General features: G+C 40.2%; 1 protein-coding gene across 3 annotated transcripts in view; it reads left to right on the plus strand.

The window, feature by feature from the left end:
* nphp1 (nephronophthisis 1) overlaps nucleotides 1-27,565 on the plus strand; it is a 75,305-nt gene that overhangs the window by 41,250 nt on the left and 6,490 nt on the right. The window contains exons 15-19 of one of the 3 annotated variants that reach the window (XM_059982902.1): nucleotides 1,837-1,913; nucleotides 1,992-2,085; nucleotides 6,084-6,196; nucleotides 8,888-8,961; nucleotides 10,702-10,998. In XM_059982902.1, coding sequence (XP_059838885.1) covers nucleotides 1,837-1,913; nucleotides 1,992-2,085; nucleotides 6,084-6,196; nucleotides 8,888-8,961; nucleotides 10,702-10,779 — 436 coding nt within the window. In that variant the 3' untranslated portion in view covers nucleotides 10,780-10,998. Of the gene's footprint in view, nucleotides 1-1,836; nucleotides 1,914-1,991; nucleotides 2,086-6,083; nucleotides 6,197-8,887; nucleotides 8,962-10,701; nucleotides 10,999-27,565 lie in introns of those variants that run through there. The other 2 variants (XM_059982900.1, XM_059982901.1) reach the window with 2 other exon arrangements.

Here is a 27,565-nt window from a genome sequence, read left to right on the forward strand (position 1 = left end):
TGTCTGTGATACATTGTGGCATGCGATGACGTCACTCCCGGTTTCACCGCGTCTTGTGGGAAAATACCGGTTTGGAGAAACGGGAAGGAGGGGGCTCACATGTGCAGGATCAGCGCGAGAAAAGTTGTCTTTCTACGCACTAGAAACATAGTGAAGCAACGCCGTAAGTTCATAAGATAATCGATATGTTGAATTAAAATGTTAATGCTGATTTTGTTAAAAGTAATGACGGTTGATAAGGTTTATGTTTTCATTAGTTAAAGAATTGCGGATAGTTTGTGTTGAAGTGTATTTAAAGCAGTCAATGGCGTAGGTAGATTCTGACTATATGCTGCACTTTAATGTAATGTAGTTGTTGTAGTTTTACTTTTGCAAGTATTTACGATGTAAATGTGATATCAAGAAGGAAACAAATACTGTACAAATCTTGTGTTGTATTGTTTTATCAACAGTTTTCACCATACGTTAATGAGGAAGAGTGAACAGTAAATGATTAATCTTACTGTGATCCTGTTTTCATTGACTGTGGTTTACCTCGGTGTTTAGTTTGGCGTTCTCTTACACCCGAGCGAGAACACTACAGTGTAGACTATTTTCTAAGTGGGGAGAAAATACAAAAAACTGAGATACAAAGGATCTTGGGAGTCCCTGTGCTGCAGGATTCCCTAAAATTAACTTGCAGGTTGAGTCAGTGGTAAGACAAATGCATTGTTAGTGTTCATTTCAAGAGGACTAGAATATAAGAGCAAGGATATGATGCTGAGGCTTTATAAGGCATTGGTCAGACCACACTTGGAGTATTGTGAGCCTTTTATCTGAGAGAATATGTGCTGGCATTGGAGAGGGTCCAGAGGATGTTCATGAGAATGATTCTGGGAATGAAAAGGAACAGTTGATGGCTCTGGGCTTGTGCTCGCTAGAGTTTAGAAGAATGGTGGGGGTGGGGTGCAGAATCTTATTGAAATCTATGAATATTGAAAGGTCTAGACAGAATGGATGTTGAGAGGGATCCTCAGGATAGAGGGATGTCCATTTAGAACAGAGATGAGAAGGAATTTCTTTAACCGGAGGGTGGTGAATCTGGAATTTATTGCCACAGGTGGCTGTGGAGGCCAAGTCATTGCATATATATTAAAGCAGAGGTTGATAGGTTCTTGGTTAGTCAGGGTGACAAAGACATGATGGAATGATGGAGCAGACTTGAATGTGAGTTATTCACTTTCCTACTAGTCCCTCAATAATTTCCTGCAATAATCTCAGTGTCTCAGTAAATAGCTATCATCATCTGAGACTCCATCCACCCTGACATTCTCTTTTTCTCCTCACTTCCATCAGGCAGAAGATACAAAAGCCTGAAAGCATGCACCACCAGGCTTAAGGGCAGCTTCTATTCCACTGTTATCAGTCTCTCAAATGGATCTGTTGTATAAGATTGACTTTTGACCTGACTATCTACCTCATTATGATCATGCACTTCATTGTTTACTTGCACTTTCTCTATCTTTGATGATTTAGTTTCCATTGTTGATTGATCTGTTCTATCTCACTGCATTGTTCAATGATTTGAACAATATGTAAGGCATGCTTTTCACTATATGTGACAATAATAAACCAAAAGCAATACCAAAGCCAAAAAGTTAATCATTTCTGCTTTTTTTTTTGTTCAATTCTTATCTGTTTTACCACAGAGTATCTTGGTTTATAAGATACAGTGTATGAATATCTTGTGTTCTGGTAAATAATATTTTTACAAGTTTAATAGCTAGAATTGTATTTTTTTGTGTCCCCAAAATATTTATATATGTATTGTTCCATTTAAAAAAAAATGAAATATAGGACCTATGAAATTGTATTAAATGGTGGAACACCTTATGAAAAAGGCTTGGAAGTGGATCCAGTGCTCTCTAGAAGAGGTAGGGTATATCTATTTATACACAGATATTTATGATTCCTTCACCTATGTCCTAATCTTGTTTTACTTGATATTTTAGCTAACTTTTTTGAACAGATTATTGCATCCAGGAAGCAACCTAAACTCCTAGTGAAGCTGAAGGCACCATCTGGTCAAATGAGACATAGCCTGAAGTAGGTATTTCTAAACTCTGACATTTCGTGTTTCATGAAACCATAAGCTATGGGAGCATAATTATGCCATCAGGTCTGTTTTGCCTTTCAATTGTGGCTGATTTATTTTAACCCCATTCTCCTGCCTTTTACCCGTAACCCATAATCCCTACGCAAGACATCCTTATCTGGCCAGGCATAGTAAGTATATTTACTACACCAGATGTACATGGCCAGAGCAAGGTGCACTAATGAGCAATGCTATTTGCTGTGAATAATTAGCTCTATTTTAATTGAGTATAAAGGTCAGAATTTTAAGAAATACTGAAAGTGTTTTTTAAAAAAAAAGGAAGTGAGGAACCAAGGCAACAGTAGAAGGTGAGACTGGGGAATTAATAATCAGGATACAGGCTTTGATCTGTCTTCATAGTAGAAGATACTAAAAAGTATCCCAATAATATTTGGAAATAAAGGCACAAAAGAGAGGAGCTTAGAACAATTATTAACATTGCTAAGTTATGAGTCTAATTAGAATGAAGACTATCAAGTTCTTCAAGGCCTGCATTCTAGGTAACTAAAAGAAGTAGCTAAAGTAGCTAGGTAACTAAAAGAAGTATACATTGTGATCTTGTAAAACTTCCTAGATTATAGAAAGTTCCAATGCAGATTGGAAGCCTACAAATGTATCAGCTCTATTCATGGAAGAAGACAGGAAATCTATGAACTACTTAGCCCAGCATTCATTACTGGGGAAGGAGTTCGAATCCACTGTCGACACTGGCATGTTCCTGACCTCATTGCTGTCTGTGGAGTTTGCATGTTCTCCCTGTGATTGCATGGATTTCTATTTTAGTTTTCTCCCGTATCCCAAAGATTTGCAAGTTGGTTGGTTAACTGCCACTGTAAATTGACCCAAGTTTGGAGGTGAGTGGTAGAATCTAGGGAGTTGATAAGAATGTAGGGTAAATAAATAAAATGAGATTAATGTAGGATTAGAGTAAATGAATGCTTGATGATTTAGGTTGACTTGGTGAGCAGAAGATTCTGTTTCTCTGCTGTCTTTGTAATTTACAAAATCAGAATAGTTTTCTGTCAGGGATTTATGCTTAACAAACTTGTATAAAAATGCAAGGCTTCTAGTTTAGTATTGTGGTCTTGTCTTTGGTCCCAGCCAGGCTACATTACAGCATCTGCAGTCTCTTATATTTCCACTTAATCCTCTTGCTGTTGTTTGAAAATATAGTCAGCAGGATAAATGAAGTGGAATCAGTAGATCTAGTGTATTTGAGTATTTTAAAGGGATTTTCATTAAATGAAATATAAAACGTTATGGCACATGGTAAATGCTCATCAGGTGGTGGGTGATATCTTGGAATGGATAAAGAATGGTTTTCTAACAGAAAATACTGAGTTGGGATGAATAGATCCTTAACAGATCTGCAACAGTGATTAGTGTTAGGACCTCAACTATCTACAACCTTCGTGAATGTAAGCATGAAGAAATGAAGTGTTGCGGGAGGACACAAATAGTTTACATAGGAATGTAAATAAACAGAGTACACAAAAATTTAGTAGATGAAATATAACGTGACTTTATCCATTCTAGTAGGAAGTGTAGTAAAACAGAAAATACTGTGGCATGGGTGTTCTGGATGTCCTCATACATGATTCACAGGAGTAATGAGATACAGCTAGTAATTAAGAAGGCAAATGGAAAGTTGCAAGGAATGGAATACAAGAGGGAAATAGACTTGCTGCAATTGACAACATGATGTAACTATCTGTGGAATGTTGCATATAGTTTGTCTCTTTAGTAAAAGGAGGATATTCAGTATTTGCATTTGAGGCAGTTAAAGGGAAGCATCTCTTGGTTGATTCCTGGGATGAAATGGTTGCATTAAGAAGATTGGGTCTATATTCAATGACAAGGATGAAATTACTGGCAAGTTAGCATAATGTTGTTTGTGTGAAAGTTATTGTAATCGCTTCTAAGGGACCTAAAAATCTTAATTTTTAAAGATTCATTCATCAGGGCAATCCATATGGATTTGTTAAGGGAAGGCTGCATCCTAAAAATAATCGGTAACGAGGAGGATTGATGAGAGCAGCATGTTTGATGCAGTCTGCATAGATTTCAGCATGGGTTTTGATTAGGCCCCACATACCAAGCTGATCAAAAAATTATGAGCCCAAAAAAAGTATGGTAAAAATTAATCTAGTAGTAGGGGTCAAAGGGTAATCATTCACAGAGTATATTGTGACAGGAAAGATGTCAGCAATATGATTCTCCAAATCCCCATAATTGGTTCCTTGCCTCTTGTATATATTAAGTGATTGAGACTTAGAGACAATAATAAAGAAATATGTAGGGCAAGTAAAATTCAGCTGCTTGATTTTGTTGTGTGCGAGGGCAGCAGGCTGAGGGTAGCAGACACCAACAGAATCAACAAACTCATTCGTAAGGCCAGTGATGTTGTGGGGGTGGAACTGGACTCTCTGACAGTGGTGTCTGAAAAGAGGATGCTGTCCAAGTTGCATGCCATCTTGGACAATGTCTCCCATCCACTCCATAATGTACTGGTTAGGCACAGGAGTACATTCAGCCAGAGACTCATTCCACCGAGATGCAACACTGAGTGTCATAGGAAGTCATTCCTACCTGTGGCCATCAAACTTTACAACTCCTCCCTTGGAGCGTCAAGACACCCTGAGCCAGTAGGCTGGTCCTGGACTTACTTCCACTTGGCATAAATTACTTATTATTTAATTATTTATGGTTTTATATTGCTATATTTCTACACTATTCTTGGTGCAACTGTAACGAAACCCAATTTCCCTCGGGATCAATAAAGTATGTCTGTCTGTCTGTTTGTCTGATTGATATCGAGGAGGAAAGCTATATATTTTAGGATAATCTAGCTCTTTTAGTCAGTTGTCACAAAAATGGCAAATAGGATTTAATCCAGAGCTGGGAAGATGCAGACATGACAAAAGAATATACGGAGTTAACATTTTCAGGCTGAAAACCTTTCGGAACAGAAGTGTCATGTAAACAATTCAACTTGAAATGTTAAGTTTGTTTGTCTTTCCACAGATGATGCCTGAGCTACTGAGCGTTTCTAGCAGTTTAGAACATGGAACAGAATGGCACAAGAACAGGCCCTCATAGAGTCATAGGAACAGCACAGCACAGAAACAGGCCTTTTGGCCCATCTAGTCTGTGCCAAACCATTTAAGCTGCCTACACCAATCAACCTGCACTGGGACTATAGCCCTACTATCCAAGCTTCTTTGAAACATTGAAATCGAGCTTGCATGTACTACTTGTCCTGGCAGTTCATTCATTTTCATGATCCTCTGAGTGAAGAAGTTTCCTTTCAAGTTCTCCTTAAACTTCTCACATTACACCCTTACCCAAGACCTCTGGTTGTAGTCTCACCCAACCTCAATGGAAAAAGTCTGCTTGCATTTACCTTATCTATACCTCAAATAATTTTGTATATCTCTATCAAATGTCCTCTCAGTCTTCTATGTTCCAAGAAATAAAGTCCTAACCTATTTCATTTTTTCTTATAACTCAGATCTTCCAGACCTGGCAAGATCCTTGTAAATTTTCTCTGCACTCTTTCAACCTTATTTACATCTTTCCTGAGGGTAGGTGACCAAAACTGTAGACAATACTCCAAATTAGACCTCACCAATGTCTTATACAACTTCAACATAATATCACATCTCCTAGCCTTTAGCATAATGTTTGTGCTGACCAAGATACCAGTTTTAAACTACATGTCTGCTAGTATGAGATACTTTTCCATCAATTCCCTGCCTCTTCATGTGCCTGTCTGAATGCTACTTAAACATTGCTATTGTATTTGCTTCTATCACCTCTCCTAAAAAAAAGGATTTTCTGTTTGAATTGTGCAGCTGTAAAGGTCTTTAGCCTACAGCTATGGCATGACAATTAAAATTCTGTTCTTGGTGGCTGGCTCCAATTAAATAATTGCTTCCTTTATTTGCAGCTTGCTTCCAGAAACACTGGTTGGTCCCAAGTGCTACGTCCACTTATTGGCCTTTTATCGACAATTACTTGCAGAAGCACTTCTTAAAGACAGAATTAATATGCAAAGTGCTGGTGAGAATGCTAAGGCAAAAGCCTCCATTATATCCAATTCTGAAAGATACTGTGTTAGTAGACTAGGACTTGCTTGGACTTAAATGTATTTCTAAAAGCACTTTATGTTAGATTCAGTGATGCTGATTGAATCTATGCAGTGAGTGAGTGGCTGAAATGGTATCATGCTAGGATAAACCACTGGTTGGTGCTGTTAGCTAATCTCACCCATAGAGAACTATGAGTGTGACAATGGGCTCAAGTGGCTGTGCATTAGGGACATGGAGAATTGTCCTGATTCCCTGCTGTTGGTTATTTCCCAGTGCTCCTTCACCTGAAATGTGTCTCTGTAAACAAAGGATAGTTGTGCTTAATCTTGCCCTCATTCATCCCTGAGGTAAACTTCTAAATCATAGCTATTTAGTAAACTAATGGAAGAAAGCTGACACCTGAGCAATTGAGAGGAAGGGTTGGGTGGTAGTAAGAGATAATACAGAAGATGTAATTGGTGTTCATGATCAGGAAGTTTTCTTAACACTATCGGATCACTAGGTTGGTATTTTATCACTGTTTGCCGTATAATTTACTGAGGGAGAACTAGTTCTGCCACATACTGTTGTTTCAGAAATTTGACATGCCAGGGTGAAACACAGCTTATCAATGGATAGAATCTGTGGCAAAATTACAACAATGTTTAAAACAAACTAATATGCTATCATAGAACTGTAATGGTGTCAATGGATTATTATTATTATTGTTGTTCTACAAGCTTTTTTCATAGATCTTTATAACAGAATCAAGGATCAACTTGTGTGCCATACACACTCGATGGCCACTTTGCTAGGTACACCATGTGGCAGCAACTCAAGGCATAAAACATGCCAACATGGTTAAGAGATTCAGTTATTGCTCAGCCCAAACATCACAATGGGGAAGAAATGTGTTTGATGGTATTTTATTTAGAGATACAGTGTAGAAAAGGCCCTTCCAGCCCTTTGAGTTGTGCTGCTGGCAACCTACCTATTTTAACCCTAGCCTAATCATGGGACAGTTTACCATGGCCAACTAACTTACGTCTTTTGGACTGTGGGACGAAACTGGAGCATCTGTAGGAAGCACACACATTCCATGGGGAAGACATAGAAACTCCTTAAAGAGGATGCCGGGATTGAATTCCGACATCCTGAGCTGTAATAGCTTCACGTTAACCACTACACTACCATGGCGTCCTTAATCTAAGTGACTTTGACTGTGACAGGTAGGGAACCCCTGCTCTAGAGATTACAGAGAATGTTGTGAAAAACAAAAAAAAATCCAATGAACAGCAGTTTGTGAGCGAAAATGCCTTATTAATGAGAGTAGTAAGGCGACAGTAACTCGAGTAAACAGGAGCATATCTGAACGTATAACATGTCAAACCTTGAAGTGGATAGGCTACAGCAGCAGAAGACTACAAGCATGCACTCAGTAGATACTTTATTAGGTAGACAATTATAAAGAATAAAGAATTATATGTATAAAACAAAGTTAGAGGTTAAAGTGCCGATATGGAATAAAATGTGCCTAAATACATAAATACCAGCATGAATTTACAATGTAAACAGTATTATAAAAAGTGCTTTAAACAGGAATCTAAAACCGATCTCAGAGCCCACTCTGTGTTATCAAATATTCCTATGTCTCTTTTTAAAATAATGTAATGACTTTTGTCTTAATTGTTCTGCATGGAAAGAAATGTTATTTTATTTAGCGAAACTGCGTGATTAGGTCCTTCTGGCCTTTTGAGCCACACCGCGTTAGCAGCCCTACATATCTGATTAACCCTAACCTAATCGCTGGACAATTTACATTGACTAATTCACTGGTACGCCTTTGGACTGTGGGTGGAAACAGGAGCATCTGGGGGAAATCCTGTGTATTCCATGAGAAGGACCTTCTGATTCTCCTTAAGGAATGGTGCCGGAATTGAACTCCCAACTCTGGAATTCCCCGAACTGTCATAATGCTGTGTTAACCAGTACACTACTATGCTCCCTTTTGACCATATTGCTCACTCTCTTGCTAACAATTTTACATGAATGAACCCACTTCATTCAGCTCCCATCATGAAGTGCTAACCACAGGAATGTTTTATTTACTGAAACTGTTCATAATATTAACTGTACAGGTTTTCTCTGCTGTACTAGGGTTAGTAGTAGTGTAACCGAATATTATCCCAGTAAGTTTTTATGTAATGCATACTCCCTTCACAATAATAGCTCCCAACTGCTTTTTTAATAAATTTGTTTTGATTATCTCAGTAACTGCATCAATGATGTGACTTTCATCAGTAGATCAAAAGTCTGATTTTGAGACAGCTTGTCTAATTTTTGGACAGTTTGTCTAATCTTTGTCTAAATTTGCATTGCACAAGGAGATGTGAAATGTTACCAAAGTACAGGGTTATTCTGCAACTGGAAAGGGAGGAGCCTGGTTGGCTGAGAAAACCCCTCAATTATTGTGGTCGCGTACCACCTCAGGCTGTCACGAATGCCATAGGTGCTATCAGTTTAAAAATGTAAGCTAGCGCTACTTAATGCTTTGCCTATGATTGTGGAATGAAAAGGTGTTAAATGGTTTTTTTAAAAAATTAAGATTAAAGTGTAATTTAAAGAAATGTTAGAATAAAATGCACATATTGACATTGATTTTTATTGTTTATTTGCATTATAGACCTCATCTGTAACCCAGTGTTGGCAACGTTTTCAGAACTTGTGGAGCAAACTGATATTGTAGATGCTTTAAGGGTAAGTCTTCTGTTGAGATTTTGCACAATTTTTATTGGCAAAAAATTACCAAGCTACCAGTTGAATATTTATTCATTCTTTTGTTACTTCAAGACCAGCTTATTCCCTATTGTTTCATGCTCCAGTTTACATAGGTTCCCTAAACTATGTTCCAGCATTATCCTTGTCCTCATCGACTTCCAAGGAGTTTATTTTCACCATTACAGAGTTCATAGTTCTTCTGTCAGCAAATTTTACTGGGCTTCTGTTAGGGTTTCAATGCATTCAACTGTTCCTACCTGCAGTGTCTCTGTTTAGGAGGTCTTTCCATTGTTTAGAGCAAAGTTAACCATGTACAAATTGTTTCCTCAAAAAGAGAATTAAAAGTGTGTTGGTGTATTAGTCAGACTAATATCCAACAGTCTGGCAATCCTACCAGTCCAGCAATACCAAGGCTGTAATGGTACTGATCTATCATAGCTTTACTGTAGCCTGGTGATCCATTTCCCTATGCTTGGGAATGTGTTAAATACATTAGTAGTGCATTGGAAATGCAAGGTATTAAGTTATATTTGAACTTATTTTTAAATTCAAGTGCATCCCTTTTTATATAGGCTCTTGAGAATTAGGATAGAAACAGACCAGTGGTGTTTTGCATTTTGATGACCCCAGGGACTTCCACTTAGTGCACAAGCAAATGAAAATGCTGTAAAATGCTCAGGTTTCATCTGTTGGAGGGGAGTGGGGGAGAAGCAACTGACATTTCAGGTCGAAGACCCTTTTGATCATTAGTAGTTATCATGGCCCTTTCTAAAGTTGTTGCCGAAACAAAATAGATCATCATTGCAGATTAAGGAAATGCCAAGGGTTTCACCTTCTGCTGCATGGATCAGACAGCGGTGTCAGACAAAGGCAGTGGTGGAAGTGTTTGCTTCGTGATTACATCATCATGATGCACAGATTTGGCAGTCCTGTCTCAGTCCTTCTTCCCCAACCTGGAATATCTGGCAAGTGTAGTCCGTTCTATCTGCCAAGGGAGTGCTCCACCATCATCTTGGTTATAGTGTACATTCCAGCTCTCGCCAATATCAGAGAGGTACTGGAGGAGCTGAGTACCATGATCAGCAGCCAAAATACAGCACACGCTAATGCCTTCTTGATCATCGTGGAGGACTTCAACTACCACATCATTGATACCAGAGGAGCCACCTTACTTGATCACTTTTACATTGCCATCAAGAATGCTTACCATGCCATCCCATACCTACATTTTGGCGAGTCCAGTCACCTGGCTGTACTTCTGTTCCCAGCATATAGGCTAAGATTGAGGATTGCAGCACCACTGATGATGATATGTATGGTCACAGAAGGCAGAAGAGCGCCTACAAGACTACTTTGAATTGGTAGACTGCATCATATTCAGTGATTCATCTTCGGATCTGAATGAAAATGCCACTGTTGCCACCCATTTCATTGTGATCTGCGTGGACGAGCGTGTGCCTTCAAGAACATACTGAATGTATCCGAACCGGAAGCCATGGATAAATTAGGAGATTCACATTCTGGTGAGGGCTAGATCTGTGAAATTTAAGATTGGTGAGCCAGAACCCCACAAGAAGTCTGTGTAGAATCTACAGAGGACTATTGTGAGAGTAAAAATGCAACTTTGCTGAACGCCTTTTAAGCATGCTTTGAAAGGGAGAATATAACAACTTTTGTGTGAATATCCACAGTATGTGATGACTCTGATCAATGTTTCAGAGGCTGATGTCAGAACATCATTCAAGGGTGAACCTGGCAAGGCGTCAAGTTCTGATGATGTATCTGCCAGGGTACTGAAAGCCAGCTCCATCACGGTCACAGCCTCCCCACCATTGAGGACATCTTCAAAAGGAGGTGGCATTCATTATTGAGAACCTTCACCATCTGGGACATGCCCTCTACCACAGGGATAAAGTACAGAAGCCTGAAGACTCTCATTCAACATTTCAGCATCAGTTTCTTCTCCTATGCTATTAGATTTCTGAAAAGTTCATGAACACTACCTCTTTATTTCTCTTTTGCACTATTTATTTGTTAATTTTAAAAATTAACTTTTAGTAATTTATTATGCTTGCACCGTACTAATGCCAGAAAACAAAAAAAATTCACAACCTATGTCAGTGACAATAAACCTGAATAAGATACTGAGGTTCTAGTTCTGTTTACTTTGAGTCTAAACAAAAGTCCAGCTATATTTATTTCTCTCCTTTGAATTGTTCATTTAAAGAAAAATCCCATTGATAATGGGGTGGTGGGTGGAATTAAAAACGTTTTTTATTTCAAGGGAATAAATACTTCAAGTAATCAGCACTACTTCATTCCCTACTTCACTGGTTTCCTGTCACAGAAGGAATTTGACAAAAATGTTATCTTTTACTCACATCTGTATAAGAATTCAGTTTGCTTTTGTCATGAATATTTACCACTGTGGGAAGCCACTCCTGATGCTTGTTTCCATCTAATACTTTGTGAATTTTTTCCTGATGATACATTTCTCTAGTGCTTGGGAATGTGTTAAATATATTAGTAGTACTCTTTTTTTTATTTAGGAAGTGCATTTTTACTGGGGAATTATCAAGCATTCCCTTTGAGACATTCAATGGAGACATTATTTATTTACTTGAAGGAGTTCACTTCAATGTCAATTGATCTCTTGTGAAGTTTGCATAGTGCCTGAAGTCATACCATAAATTCAGCAAATACTTCCTTTTCTCAATTCATTAATCTCTACTAGATATGCTCTCTAGTTGCTGCTTTGTAAAAGGAATGAATATACAGCTGTATGTGAGTATTATGCCCATTTTTTTACTTCGCTTTCTCCCACTCAGTTGATTCATAATTTAGTAGTCTGATCAGAACAGACTGTTCACATTGACATTGAGAAGTTTAAACTTCTTTGATGCTGAGAACATCTCAATCAATAAAATTCACACACATAATCTGACATCCAGCATGGCTGCTCTGAAATTTGGAACTCAACTTTTGCTCACAAGGTTGCCACCTAATCCTGAACACAGGGTCCAGTGCTTCCACTGGCTCCTCCTTCAGACCCAGAAATCATTAGTTAATTATACACCTGTGGTCCTCTTGACCTAAGAGCAAACCCTGTCCTTTTGGACAACTCTAATCTGGTCACTCAGCTGTTGGAGAATTTCCCTCTCCAGTTCCTACCAATCACCAATGAATTGATGTTGCTTATTCTGGTAATCCATTGCTTTATGCTAGCCACAGATATCTCCCAGGTACAGAATAATTTTGCATCTATAGGTTTCTGGTTTGCTGCTGACTCTAGAGACGTAATATCATACTGTGTTTCTCCTCTTTGTATTCAAACTTCTATCCCAAGAGAAGTGCCAACGACCCTTTTCATAGATAATAGAATATTACAGCACAGTTCAGGCCTTTTGACTGCTGCCTGGCCTGCTGTATTCCACCTGCATTTTGTGTGTGTTGTTTGAATTTCCAGCATCTGCAGATTTCCTCATGTTTGCTAAGATGTAGGTAATCCTTCTGTCCTATATAACCCACCATTTTTTTTAATTAACCCTGTGTCTATGTAAGAATTTCTTAAATGCCCCTAATGTATCTACCTCTACCACAGCCCCTGGCAAGGCATTCAAGCACCCACCACTTTCTGTGTAAAGAATGACCTCTGATGTCCTCTTATATGTTTCCATTCAAATTAAAATTATCCCCCTTGTTGTAGCCATTTCCACTCTGGGGAAAAAGTCTTTAGCTAGCCATTCAATTTATGCCTCATCATTTTGTACACTTCTATTGTCACTTTTTATTCTCCTTCTCTCCAAAGAGAAAGCCTTAGCTCGCTCATCCTATCTTTGTAAGATAGAAACATAGAAAATAGGTGCAGGAGTAGGCCATTCAGCTCTTTGAGCCTTCACTGCCATTCAGTATGATCATGGCTGATCATCCAACTCAGAACCCTGTACCTGCTTTCTCTCCATACCCCCGATCCCTTTAGCCACAAGGGCCATATCTAGCTTCCTCTTAAATATAGCTAATGAACCGGCCTCAACTGTTTCCTGTGGCACAGAATTCCACAGATTCACCACTCTCTGTGTGAAGAAGTTCTTCCTCATCTCGGTCCTAAAAGGCTTCCCCTTTATCTTTAAACTGTGACCCTTCATTCTGGACTTCCCCAACATCAGAACCAATCTTCCTGCATCTAGCCCAGGGGTCAGCAACCTTTACCACTGAAAGAGCCACTTGGACCCGTTTCCCACAGAAAAGAAAACACTGGGAGCCGCAAAACCCGTTTGACATTTAAAATGAAATAACACTGCATACAACGTTTTTTTTTGCCTTTATGCTATGTATAAACAAACTATAATGTGTTGCATTTATGAAATTGATGAACTCCTGCAGAGAAAACGAAATTACATTTCTGCATGCAACAAAAACATTTTGAACTCCGAAAAAAAGACGTTGGGTTGAAAGTTACTTTTAAGTAAAATATTCAATGTCTATTTGAGTCCTTCTTGTATTTATGAAAAACGCCGAACTTAAATTTTCCGCCAGCAGCAAACCAAAAATAACGTCAGCCAGCTGTCATCCTGAAAAATGAAAGGACTATTTCACTGAACAATGAAAAAATATGAATATAAGTAAAATAATAGGCAATTAAAATATTTATCATACTTGGTTAATGGGATTTCTGCTCCTGGACCTCAGCGCACAGCGTCTGCACATCAGGGCTGTATGATGTCACCTTCATCTTTACACAGGATCGCAAGCTGTCATCTGTGAGGTTTTCAATATCACTCCATTTGTGTTTCTGAGCAAGAACGGCCTTCTGACGGGCAACATCTTCAAGGTCTGCTGTCAAGCGTCTAAACTTGGACACCCATATGTCTTTGTCGGCTATGTCGGCCAGTTCCATCTCAAGATCAGGTTGACTCACACCTGCTAATGCAGTCGTATTCAGTAGGAATGGATCGATGCTTAAGGGAGTGACCGGGAAGGATAATGTGTTTTTTTCCTCTCTGAACTCACAGAAGCGTTTCCCAAACGATGTTTGCATTGCGATGATTGCAGAATGTAAATACTCCGAAATTATCATGTCGTGACCTTGTTTGAACTCTCTCAAATTGGGGAAGTGAGACAAAGTGCCTTTCTGTAAATCTCTGGCAAGCACTGTCAACTTGCGCTCGAATGCCAAAACATCCTCCAACATGTGCAGGGCTGTACGTCCTTTCCCCTGAAGAGCTGTGTTCAGCGTGTTCAGGTGCGCTGTCATGTCTACCATGAAGTGTAGCTTTTCCAGCCACTCTGGCTGTTCCAGCTCAGGAAAGGTGAGCCCTTTGCTGCCCAGGAAAGTTTTCACTTCTTCCAGACACGCGACAAAGCGTTTCAGCACCTTCCGTCTGGACAGCCAGCGATAAAAAACACGTTGTAGCGGTGTCAGTAAACTGCAGTCAAAGATAGCTTTATTCGAACTAAACAGCCTTGCTTTTAAGCCTCCCTCAACCCAGCCCCCATGGACGCAGATGCTGCAAAAGACTCGTACTCACAAACCCCCGTAGGCTATCTCCCTTAGCCGGAATGCTGGCTAATTGTGAGCCGTTTCGGATGTGGCAGGAAATGTGTCGCTACACTTAGGTTGTACAAGATCACCATAATTACATTTCAAAAGCTAACAAACTAACATAAAATACATTTTACTTAAATACTGACCAATTATTTCCCAAAGCCACAGGGAGCCGCAGCACAGAGGTGAAAGAGCCACAAATGGCTCGGGAGCCGCAGGTTGCCGACTCCCGATCTAGCCTGTCCAATCCCTTTAGAATTTTATACGTTTCAATAAGATCCCCTCTCAATCTTCTAAATTCCAGTGAGTATAAGCCTAGTCGATCTAGTCTTTCTTCATATGAAAGTCCTGCCATCCCAGGAATCAATCTGGTGAACCTTCTCTGTACTCCCTCTATGGCAAGAATGTCTTTCCTCAGATTAGGGGACCAAAACTGCACACAATATTCTAGGTGTGATCTCACCAAGGCCTTGTACAACTGCAGTAGAACCTCCCTGCTCCTGTACTCAAATCCTTTTGCTATGAATGCCAACATACCATTTACCTTTTTCACCGCCTGCTGTACCTGCATGCCCACCTTCAATGACTGGTGTACAATGACACCCAGGTCTCGTTGCGCCTCCCCTTTTCCTAATCGGCCACCATTCAGATAATAATCTGTTTTCCTGTTCTTGCAACCAAAGTGGATAACTTCACATTTATCCACATTAAATTGCATCTGCCATGAATTTGCCCACTCACCTAACCTATCCAAGTCACCCTGCATCCTCTTAGCATCCTCCTCACAGTTAACACTGCCGCCCAGCTTCGTGTCATCCGCAAACTTGGAGATGCTGCATTTAATTCCCTCATCTAAATCATTAATATATATTGTAAACAACTGGGGTCCCAACACTGAGCCTTGCGGTACCCCACTAGTCACTACCTGCCATTCTGAAGGTCCTGTTTACTCCCACTCTTTGCTTCCTGTCTGCCAACCAATTCTCTATCCACATCAATACCATACCCCCAATACTGTGTGCTTTAAAGTTTGCACACTAATCTCCTGTGTGGGACCTTGTCAAAAGCCTTTTGAAAATCTAAATATACCACATCCACTGGCTCTCCCCTATCCACTCTACTAATTCAAAAAATTCTATAAGGTTCTATAATTCTATAAGATTCATCAGACATGATTTTCCTTTCACAAATCCATGCTAACTTTGTCCAATGATTTCACCGCTTTCCAAATGTGCTGTTATCACACCTTTGATAACTGACTCTAGCATTTTCCCCACCACTGATGTCAGACTAACCGGTCTATAATTCCCTAGTTTTTCTCTCCCTCTCCTAGTTTTAAAAAAGTGGGGTTACATTAGCCACCCTCCAATCCTCAGGAACTAATCCAGGATCTAAGGAGTTTTGAAAAATTATCACTAATGCATCCACTATTTCTTGGGCTACTTCCTTAAGCACTCTGGGATGCAGACCATCTGGCCCTGGGGATTTATCTGCCTTTAATCACTTCAATTTACCTAACACCACTTCCCTACTAACATGTATTTCCCTCAGTTCCTCCATCTCACTAGACCCTCGGTCCCCTACTATTTCCGAAAGATTATTTATGTCCTCCTTAGTGAAGACAGAACCAAAGTAGTTATTCAATTGGTCTGCCATGTCTTGTTCCCTATGATCAATTCACCTGTTTCTGACTGTAAGGGACCTACATTTGTCTTGACTAATCTTTTTCTTTTCACATATCTATAATAGCTTTTACAGTCAGTTTTTATGTTCCCTGCCAGTTTTCTCTCATAATCTTTTTTCCCTTTCCTAATTAAGCCCTTTGTCCTCCTCTGCTGGACTCTGAATTTCTCCCAGTCCTCAGGTGTGCCGCTTTTTCTGGCTAATTTATATGTTTCTTCTTTGGACTTGATACTATCCCTAATTTCTCTTGTCAGCCATGGTTGCACTACCTTCCCTGGTTTATTCTTTTGCCAAACTGGGATGAACAATTGTTGTAGTTCATCCATGCGATCTTTAAATGCTTGCCATTGCATATCCACCGTCAACCCTTTAAGTGTCATTTGCCAGTCTATCTTAGCTAATTCACGTCTCATACCTTTCTGCTTTATAGTTCAGCAGCATCCTGGTAAATCTCCACTACACCCTCTCCAAAGCTTCCAAATCCTTCCTATAATAAGGCGATCAGAATTGAACACAATATTCCAAGTGTGTTCAAGGCTTTATAGAACTGTAAAGTTATCTTGAGGCTCTTAAACTCAGTCCCCAACTAATAAAAGCCAACACACCTATCAACTTGTGCGGCATCTTTGAGAGATCTTTGAGAGGGCCCCAAGATCCCTCTATTACTCCACAATGCTGACAATCTTTGCATTAACCCTGTATCATGCCTTCAAATTTGACCTTCTACAATGAATCACCTCACTCTTTTCCAGGTTGAACTGCATTTGCCACTTCTCAGGCTGGCTCTGCACCCTGTCAATTCCCATTGCAACTACAACAACCCTCCACACTATCCACAAATCCATCAAGCTTTGTGTCATCTGTAAACCTACTAACCCACTCTTCCTCTTCGTTATGCAAGCCATTCATAGTAATCACAAAGAACAGGGGTAGCACCAACACACACAAAACGCTGGTAGAACACAGCAGGCTAGGCAGCATCTATAGGGAGAAGTGCTGTTGATGTTTTGGGCCGAGACCCTTCGTCAGGACCATATGGGCCAATACAGATCCATGCAGAGCACCATTGGTACACTGATCTCCAGGCAGAATATACTTCATCTACTACCACCCTCTGCCTTCTGTAGAGGAATCAATTCTGTATCCAGGTTTCCTTGGATCCTACGCTTCTTGACTTTCTGAATAAGCCTACCATAGTGAGCCTTATCAAATATCTTACTAAAATCTATTTACACTACATCCAGTTCTTTACCTTTATCAATGTGCTTTGTCACATCCTCAAAGAATTCAGTCAGGTTCGTGAGGCATGACCTGCCTGTCACAAAGCCATGCTGACTATCACTAATCAGACTATGTTTAACCAGATACTCACAAATCCTGCCTCTAAGAATCCTCTCTAATAATTTGCCCACTGCTGATGTAACACTTGTTGGTTTAGAATTCCTTGGGTTTTTGCTATTCCCTTTTCTTAAAAAGGGAATGTAATTTGCCACCCTGTAATCATCTGGTATTACTCCCTGTGGCCAGTGAGGATGCAAAGATCATCAGCTAGGGCTAAGTACTCTCATCCTTCACTTCTCATAGGAACCTGGGTACATCCTGTCCAGCCCCAGGGACTTATCTATCTTAATATTTTTCAAACGTTCCTAACTACAATGTTTCAGCACAGCAGCTTATTTTACACTGTCCTCACAATCATCAAGGTCTTCTCACTGGTAATACTGAAGTGAAGTATTCATTAAGGATTTCCCCTACCTGCACTGACTCTAGGGATATGGCTACTAACCCTGGTAGGTCCTACCCTCACTCTGGCCATCCTCCTGCCCTTCAAATATGTGTAGAACAGCTTGGGGTTTTCCTTAATTCTACTCGCCATAGTCTTCCATTGCTCCCTTCTAGCTCTGCTTCCTGGGTACTCTGTACCTCTAGAGCCCTGTCTGATCCTTGCTTCCCAAACCCTAAATAAGTTTCTTCCTTCCTCTTGACTAGGTGTACCACATCTCTAGTAAACCATGGTTTCTTCACTCTCCATCTTTTCCTTGCCTCAATGGAACAAACCTATCCAGAAACCCCAGGAAGTGCTCCCTCAACAACCTCCACTTTTCTGTGTGCATTTTCCCGAATATGTCTGTTCCCAATTTATGCTCCTGAGTTTCTGTCTAATAGAATTATAATTTGCATTCCTTAATTAAATACTTTCTCTTACTGTCTGCTCCTATTCTTCTTTAAGGCTATAGTAAAGGTCAGGGAGTTGTGGTCACAGTCACTGAAATGCTCTCTATCTGAGAGATCTGACTTCTGACCTGTTTCATTACCTCACACAAATGCAATATGGCTTCTCTAGTTGGTCTGTTTACATAATGTCAGAAATCCTTTTGGAATACAACTAACAAATTCGGCCCCACGCAAGCTTTTTGCACTAAGGAGGTGCCAATCAATATTATTTGTTACGTTATCTGTTATTTTTGCATCTTTCTAAAACCTGCCTCCTGATCTGTTCCTCAGTGTCTCTATTGTTATTGGGCATTCTATTGACTACTCCCAGTATGTGTTTGTTCCCTTCCAGTATCTTGATTTCCACCCCCACTGACCCAGTAGATAATCCCTCCACAATGTCCTCCATTTCTGCAGATGAGACACTATCTTAATTAGCAATGACAGTTTCCCACCTCTTTCACCTCCCTCCGTGTTCCCTTTTGAAACATCTGAACGCCAGAACATCTAGTAGCTATTCCTGCCCTTGTGACAGCCAAGTCTCCATAATGGCCACAATATCATAGTTCCATGTACTGACTCATGCTCTAAATTCATCATCCTTGTTCCTAATAATTGCATTAAAATAGACACACTTCAGCCCATCCCACCTACTAAAATTTTGCCCTATTAACTGCTTATCCTTCCTCACAAATTTTCTACAAGCTACATCTGCCTAGATACTAACTGCTCCATCTTCTATCTATTATTTTGGTTCCCACCCCCCTGCCAAACTAGTATTAAACACCCCCCCCCTACCCAGCAGTTCTAACAAATCCACCCGCGAGGGTATTGGTCACCCTGAGGTTCACGTATACCCTGTCCTTTTTGTACAGGTGATACATTCTTCAGAAGAGATTCCAATGATCCAGAAATCTGAAACTCTTCCCCCTGCACCAGTTCCTCAGTTAAGTTACTCATCTGCCAAATTATCCTATTCTTACACTCACTGGAACATGGAATAGGCAACAATCCAGAGATTTTTGCTTTTTAGCTTTCTACCTAGCTCACTATATTCTTTCAGGACCCCAGCCGTTTACCTCCCTATGTTGTTGGTATCAATATGTACCACACTTTCTGGCTGCTCACCTCCCCTTTTAGAATGCTTTGGACCTGATCTGAGGTGTCCCTGACCCTGACACCTGGGAGACAACTTAGCCTTTTTGTGTCTCTTTCGCATCCACAGAATTTCCTGCCTGTTCCTCTTAACTTGACACCTTTATCATCACCTATACAGTGAGTGGTAGGGCACTGAGGGGTGTGGTAGAACAGAGGGATCTGGGTATACAGGTCCATAATTTGTTGTAAGTGGCATCACAGGTAGATCGGGTCATAAAGAAAACTTAGCACATTGTTCTTCATAAATCAATGTATTGTGTACAGGAGGTGGAATGTTATGTTGAAGTTGTGTAAGATGTTGGTGAGGTTTAATTGTGTGCAGTTTTGATCACCTATCTACAGGAAAGATGTAAACAAGGTTGAAAGAGTGCAGAGAGTGTTTACAAGGATATTGCTGGGTCTGGAGGAGCTGAGCTATAAGGGAAGATAGAATAGGTTAGGACTGTAATTCTTTAGAATGTAGAAGACTGAGAGGAGAGTTGATAGAGGTATACAAAATTATGAGGGTTATAGATAGGATAAATGCAGGCAGGCTTTTTCCACTGAGGTTGGCTGGGACTACAATCAAAGGGTCATGGGTTAAGGATGAAGGCTGAGAAGTTTCAAGGGAATATGAGGGAAAACTTCTTCACTCAGAGGCTCGTGAGAATGTGGAATGAGCTGCCAGCACAAGTGGTCCATGCGAGCTCATTTCAAACTTTTAAGAGGAGTTTGGATAGGTACATGGATAGTAGGGATATGGAGAGCTACGGTCCCAGTTGAGGTCAATTGGAGTAGCAGTTTAAATGGTTTGAGCATGGACTAGATGAGCTGAAGGGCCTGATGTAGAAAATGAAAACCATGCACTTTAACTAATCTATGTTGTTTACCTATGGTTCTCTTTCTTCTTAAGATTAAATAAACAGGCTATTTTAAAAAGGGATATCTACAGTGTACCCTTGCAATTAGGCAAAATAAATTGTCCAGATGCCTTTGAGAGACAAATGCATGTAATCAAAAAATTTCATTTAGAGCAATCTCTTAAATTAATCTCAGATTAATTAATGATCCATCATTTTCTGGAATGTTATGTAGTTACTCCACTCTAAATGATCTTTTACCTGGCATTTCTATCAATAATGGCAGTTCAATGAATGACTTGTAAAGTTCACTATATCAAAGCAACCAGAGTATGCTTTTGATTTACTGCATCCTAACAGGGAAGAGTTTGACTGGTTTCTGCTGTTTCTTACCAGAATCAGAAGAATCCAAGTCAGGTTTAATATCACTAGCATATGTTATGAAATGTGTTGTTTTTGTGGCAGCAGTACAATGCAATACATAATCACAACTGTGAATTACAGTAAATATATATTTAGTTAAATTAGAAAAGTAGCGAGGTAGTGTGCATGGGTTCAATCGCCATTCAAATATCTGATGGCAGAGAAGAAGAAGCTGTTCCTAAATCATTGAGTGTGTGTCTTCGGGCGTCTAATCTCAGATAATAACGAGGCAGCCTACATAGAAGAAGCCATCAGCCTGGCACAGTGGTATTAAAACAACCTCTCCTTCAATGTTGCAAAAACAAAGGATCTGGTTGTGGACTAAGTAGGAATGTAGATAGGCTAACCCCTATTGACATCTCTGAGGATTTGGGGTCGAGAGGGTGAACAGCTTTAAGTTCCTTGGCATTCACATCACCGAGGATCTCATGTGGTCTGTACATACCGTTTGCATGGTGAAGAAAGTACAACAGCGCCTGTTTCACCTCAGGGGGTTGAAGTTTGGAATGGGCCCCCAAATCCCAAGAACCTTTTAGAGGGGCGCAATTGAGAGCATCCTGAACGGCTGCATCACTGCCTGTTATGGGAACTGTACCTTCCTCAAACACAGGACTCTGCAGAGAGTGGTGCGGACAGCCCAGCATGTCTGTAGATGTGAACCTCACACTATTCAGGACACTTACAAAGATGGGTGTATAAGAAGGGCCTGAAGGATCATTGGGGACCCAAGTCACCCCAACCACAAACTGTTCCAGCTGCCACCATCCAGGAAAATGGTACTGCAGCTTATAAGCCAGGACCAACAGGCTCCAGGACAGTTTCTTCTACCAGGCCATCAGACTGATTAATTCATGCTGACACTATTTCTATGTTATAGTGACATACTATTTATTGCAAATTACTATAAATTGCACAATGCACATTTAGATAGGATTCCTGTACCTCCTTTCTGATGGTAGCATTGAAAAAAGGGCATATCCTGCTTGATGGGGGTCCTTAATAATGGATGCTTCCCATTTGAGTTATCGCTTCTTGAAGATGTCGTGGATGTTATGGATGCTAGTGCCCATGCTGAAGCTGACTGAATTCACAGCTTTCTGCAGGTTCTTTCAATCCTGCACAGTAGCCTGCCCGTACAATATGGTGATGCAGCCAGTTAGAATGCTCTCCGCAGTATACCTGTAGAAATGTGCAATTGTCTTTGGTGACATACCAAATCTCCTCAGACTCCAAATGAAATATAGCCATGGTCATGCCTTCTTTGTAACTTTATCAATATGTTGGGCCCTGGATAGATCCTCAGAGATGTTGACACCCAAGAACTTGAAATTGCTCACTCTTTCCACTTCTTATTTCTTTATGACTGATGTACGTTCCCTCGCCTTACCCTTTCTGAAATCCACCATCTGTTCTTTGGTCTTGCTGATGTTGAGTGCAAGGTTGTTGCTATGTCATCACTCAACCTGCTGATCTCACTCTTATACACCTTCTCGTCACCATCTCAAATTCTGTCAACAATGCTGTGTCATCAACAAATCTATAAATGGCATTTGACAGCTGATAGCTAAGTGACTACCACTGAAGCAGCGAACAACATTTAGGAAGCAAATGCAACACAAACATTGGACATACTAGAGTACAAATGGAACAGGCTCTTCATTTGTGCTGATCATGATGCCAACTTAAACTAATCCCATCTGCCTGCACATGAGTTACAGTAAGAGATAAAATTCAATTTATTTCATACATGTACATTGAAGCATCCAGTGAAATGTGTTATTTGCATCAACTACCAACACAGTCCAAGGATGTTCTCTGATTATCTACCCAATCTATGTCTCTCATAACTTAACATTATTTCTATCAGGTTACCCCTCAGCCTCCAAAGTTCCAAAGAAAACTATGTGAATCTTTTTGCATCCTCTCCAGAACCTCCACGTCTTTTTTGTAATGTGGTGACCAGAAGAGCACACGGTACTACAAATGTGACCCTATCCACTAATACTTGGAAATTCACATCGAACTGAGGCAAACTGACATAGTAATTATTAGACTACTAGAATAATACAGCACAAGAACACACTCTTCAGCAACATCTGTGCTGATCATGCCAATTTAAACCAATTCTATTTGCCTGCAAATAGTCCACCTCCGTCCATTCTCTGCCTGTTCATCTTAATTACATACCTGCCTACGTGTCTCTTATAGGTTGCTATTGTATCTTTCCATCAACTTTCCTGGCAGTGGCTTCCAGGCACCGTCCCCACTCATGGGAAAAAAAAACTTGTCTCGTAAATCTCATTTAAACTCTTCCTCCCCCTCCCTTAAAGCTATGTCCTCTAGTAATTGACCTATCCATCTTGGGAAAATTTCCCTGGCTCTACCCTGTCTGTGCCTCTCATAAATTGTATACTTCTATCCGGTCACCCCTCAGCCTCTGAAACTCTGGAGAAAAAAGACCAAGGTGGTCCAATCTTTCCATATAATTAACAATCTCTATCCCAAGCAACACCCTGATGAATCTCTTCTGCACCTTTTCCAAAGTCTTCACATCCTTCCTGTAATGTGGCGACCCAAACTGCATTTAATGTTCCACATGTGGCCCAACCAAGGTTTTACACAGCTGTAACATGACTTCCCAACATTTATACTTAATGGCCCAACCATTAAAGGCAAGAATACTATATGACTGCTTTAACATGTTGTCTACATTGGTAACAACTTTCAGGGAGCTATAAACTTGAACCACAAAATCCCATTGTATATCAATGTTCTGAAGGCTCTTGCCATTTACTGTAAACTTTTCACTTATGTTTGACCTCCAAAGGTGCAATACTTCACACTTGTTTGAATTAAACTTCATCTACCAATTCTCTGTCTATGTTTCTAACAGATCTGTATCTTAGTATATCCTTTGACAACTTTCCTCATTATTCATAATTCTACACAGACCTTCAGTCAGAGTAACAGTCTTCCATTGCTAGCCCCTGCCTTCAATGGCCAAGCTAATCTATTAAGGCTCCATGAATTCTATGTGTCTTAATCTTCTAGTTCAGCCTACCATGAGGGGCCTTGTAAAATGCTTTATTAAAGTTCATATGGACAATTTCAACTGACCTACCTTCCACAAACTTCTTTATCACCTCCATAAAAAAAATTCAAAAGATATCTGCTCTGTGCAAATCCATGCTTTTCCAGATGTGTGTGAAGTTGATCTCTAAGAATTTTCTCCAATGATTTTCCCACTACTGATATAGTTCTCTGAACTATTTTATCTCTTTTATCATAGGAACATCATTGGCTAATCTTCAGTCCTCTGGGAAATTGACTGTATCCAAAGAGGGATACAAGAATCTTTGTCAAGACACCAGAAATCTCCTCTCTTGCCCCTTTAAGAACCTAGAATAGACTTCATCAAGCACTAAGAGCTTAACCATCTTCAATGTTCTTTATGATAGTAGAATTATCTCCTTCTTGATATCAACATCCCTAGGACATCAACATACCCCTCTCTGATCTCACTATCCCTCATGTCCTTCTCCTTGGTGAACATTGATTTTTTCATTTAGTAACTTGTCTACTTCCTCTGGCTCCAGGCATAAATTCCCTATTTCGCTTTAAAATTGATTTTATGCTCCCCTAGTTATTCTCTCTTTAGTTACCCTCTTGTTTTTAATGTATGTATGAAATTCTTTGGGATTCGTCATAATGCTACTCGGCAAGAGCATTTATTTCATGGCCTATTTTAGTCCCCTAATTCCCTATTTAAGTTTTTTCCCCCCGATTCCTTCATAATCCTCAAGGGCTTCCTAGACCTTGCATATGCTTCAGTTTACTTGTTGATTAAATTTACAAAATCTGTCATCATCCTGAACCTTGCCATCCTTGTCTGATTTCCTCATGGGAACACGTTAGTCTTAATTTCTGACCGCCTGGCCTTTAAAACACTCCAACCAGTCAGATATGGTCTTATCTAGTAATAGCTGTTCCCAACCTATTCACCCCAGCTCCTGCCTAATACTGTTGTGATTAGCTTTTCTGCAATTTAGCACTCTTCCCCCAAGCTCCAGGCTTATCCTTATCCATAACTATCAGAAAACTTAAGGAGTTACCGTTACTGTTCTCCAAATGCTTTCCTATTGAATCTCTGATCACCTAGCCAGGCTCATTTCACAACACAAGGTCTAATGTGGCCCTTTTCATGGTTAGATTACCAACATAATGTTTCAAGGAGTCCTTATGGATCCAAAGAAGGCAACAGTAAGCTGCCTAAATGACTATTGTCCGGTGGCATTAACATTAACCATTATGAAATACCTTGAGCGGCTGGTCATGGAGCACATTAAAGCCTTTCTTCTGGCTACATTGGACATTTCCCTGTTGGCTTACTACTCAAGTCGATCACTGACAATGCAGTAGCCTCTGCCCACCACTCTCTTCTGTCCCACCTGGAAAATAGGGTCTTAGATGCCAGACTGTTGTTAATAGACTTGTTCGCCATTCAACACCATCTTATCTCAGAAACTGATGGGGGAAACTGTCCTTGCTGGGTCTCAATAACACCCTCTGCAATTGGATACTGGTCTTAACAGTAAGGCCACAGTCAGTCCGTGTGAGCAGCAATGTTTCTCGTCCAATTATGCTGAGCACTGGTGTTCCCTAAGGCTGTGTGCTCAGCCTGATGCTTTTTACACTAATGATGTATGACTGTGTCGCAGGATCCAGCTCAAACTGTGTCATAAAGTTTGTGGATGACAGAATAGTGATTGGCCTTATCAGGAACAATGATAAGACAGAGTATAGAGAGGAAGTGGAGCGGCTGGTGGATTGGTGTGAGAAGAACAACCTAAGCCTGAATATGGAGAAGACAAAGGAGATCATTATGGACTTCAGGAAGGTGCAGATGAACCATCCCCATCTGTGAATACATGGCTCCGTAGAGAGAGTTAAGTGCACCAAGTTCCTGGGAGTTTATATCACAGATGACCACACCTAGTCCCTTAAGATCACTTCCCTGAACAAGAAGGCACAGCAATGCCTCCAATTCCTAAGAAGCATTAGGCAAGCAAGGCTCTCCCACCACCTCCCCCACCCCCAATCTTAACTGTGCTTTACAGGAGCACCGTTGAGAGTGTCCTGACAAGTTGCATCTCCATCTGGTACGGGAGCAGCCAAGCATCGGACTAGAAGTTCTTACAAAGACTGTGAGAGCAGCTGAGAGGATCATAGGGGTCTCCCTACCATCCATTGGGAACATTCATCAGAAGTGATGCATATGTGGGGCCCTTAGTATTATTAAGGATCCCACCCATCCATCCAGCATCCTCTTTGACTTTATACAGTCAGGCAGGAGACTACGATACATTAAAAACAAGAACAGTTAGAATGAGAAAGCAGTTTCTTCTCCCAGGCCATTAGGCTTCTGAACTCCTGGCCCCATTGTATTTGAAATGTCACTAGTTACTCTGTTCTGTAACCTGTGATATTTAATGTTTATGCACTTTACTTTGTTATATATGTATGATTCATCTGTAAATTTTACCCTTATCTTCATAAGTTATCGTGTATTACATGTACTAATGTGCTTTACATCCTGGTTCGAAGAAACGTCTCAGTTTCTATTTACATTATTGTCATTTAACTTTATACATGTAGATAATGTAAACCATATTAACTTGACTGTACAGGATTCATATTCTATTCTTGAATGTGTGCCCCATGAAAGTTAAGAGCTTACAGTATAGTAACACACTTGCTCATTCGTACAACTACATCTCGAGCCTTTGGGGTGAGATGATTGAATGAGATGATGCGCTGCCTACCACTTGCCTGTGCCAGGTAGCACTTTTGGTATGCTTTTAAGAGTTGGGACTGATCTGGTATATCCTGGAATTGTTGGCAAACTTACGGCCGGGGCATTTTAGTGAGCAACAAAATAAAACAGTAGCAGACTGTGTTGAGGCCAAAGGAACTATTCAGACCTGAACATGTATGCTGTACATCAAGGATTAAAGAAACTGTATTTTTAAAAAATTTGCTTTGCTTGCTAAATTGCACTAGTAATTCTCCTTCAAACTACTTCATTGACTGAAAACCAGTTTGGGACATCCTACAAGGGAGGTGAAAAATATTACAGAAATGCAGGTGTATAGGGCTGTGTCAGTGTTGTGATGTATTAATGGTGTGAGTGCCTTCAGATCAAAGGCTCAGTTTTGTTTGGATTTTATTTGGGCATTGTTCAAACATAAAGAGTCTAAGATGCCATTGGCTTAAAACCTATCTATTTGTTTGCTGTCTTCTAAACTGCTTTGGCATCCTTTGTTGTAACTTTGACCTGTGAGTCATGTTGCCAGCACTGATTGCTTGTCTTTATCAAGCTATGTGCACTGTAGATTCTGATTCATTTTAGCTAGAAGCTCAGCTTGAGAAACACCTGAAGTAACTCAGTGGAACTATGCAGATTAAGAGATGAGACAAAATAATTATATATATTCCAAGCTACATTTCAAAATTTGAACATCGTTTATTGATTGATTGACGTGCAGTGCAGAATAGGCCCTTCCACTCCTTCGAACTGCACTGCCCTGCATTCCCCAGGCCTAGCCTGACCATGGGAAAATTTATAATGACCAATTAATCTTCCAACCAGTTCGCCTTTGGACTGTGGGAGGAAACTACAGCACTCTGAGGAAACCCACATGATCACAAGCAGAATGTACAA

The sequence above is a fragment of the Hypanus sabinus genome, chromosome 10 (genome assembly GCF_030144855.1).
Source record: "Hypanus sabinus isolate sHypSab1 chromosome 10, sHypSab1.hap1, whole genome shotgun sequence".
NCBI classification, from domain to species: Eukaryota; Metazoa; Chordata; class Chondrichthyes; order Myliobatiformes; family Dasyatidae; genus Hypanus; species Hypanus sabinus.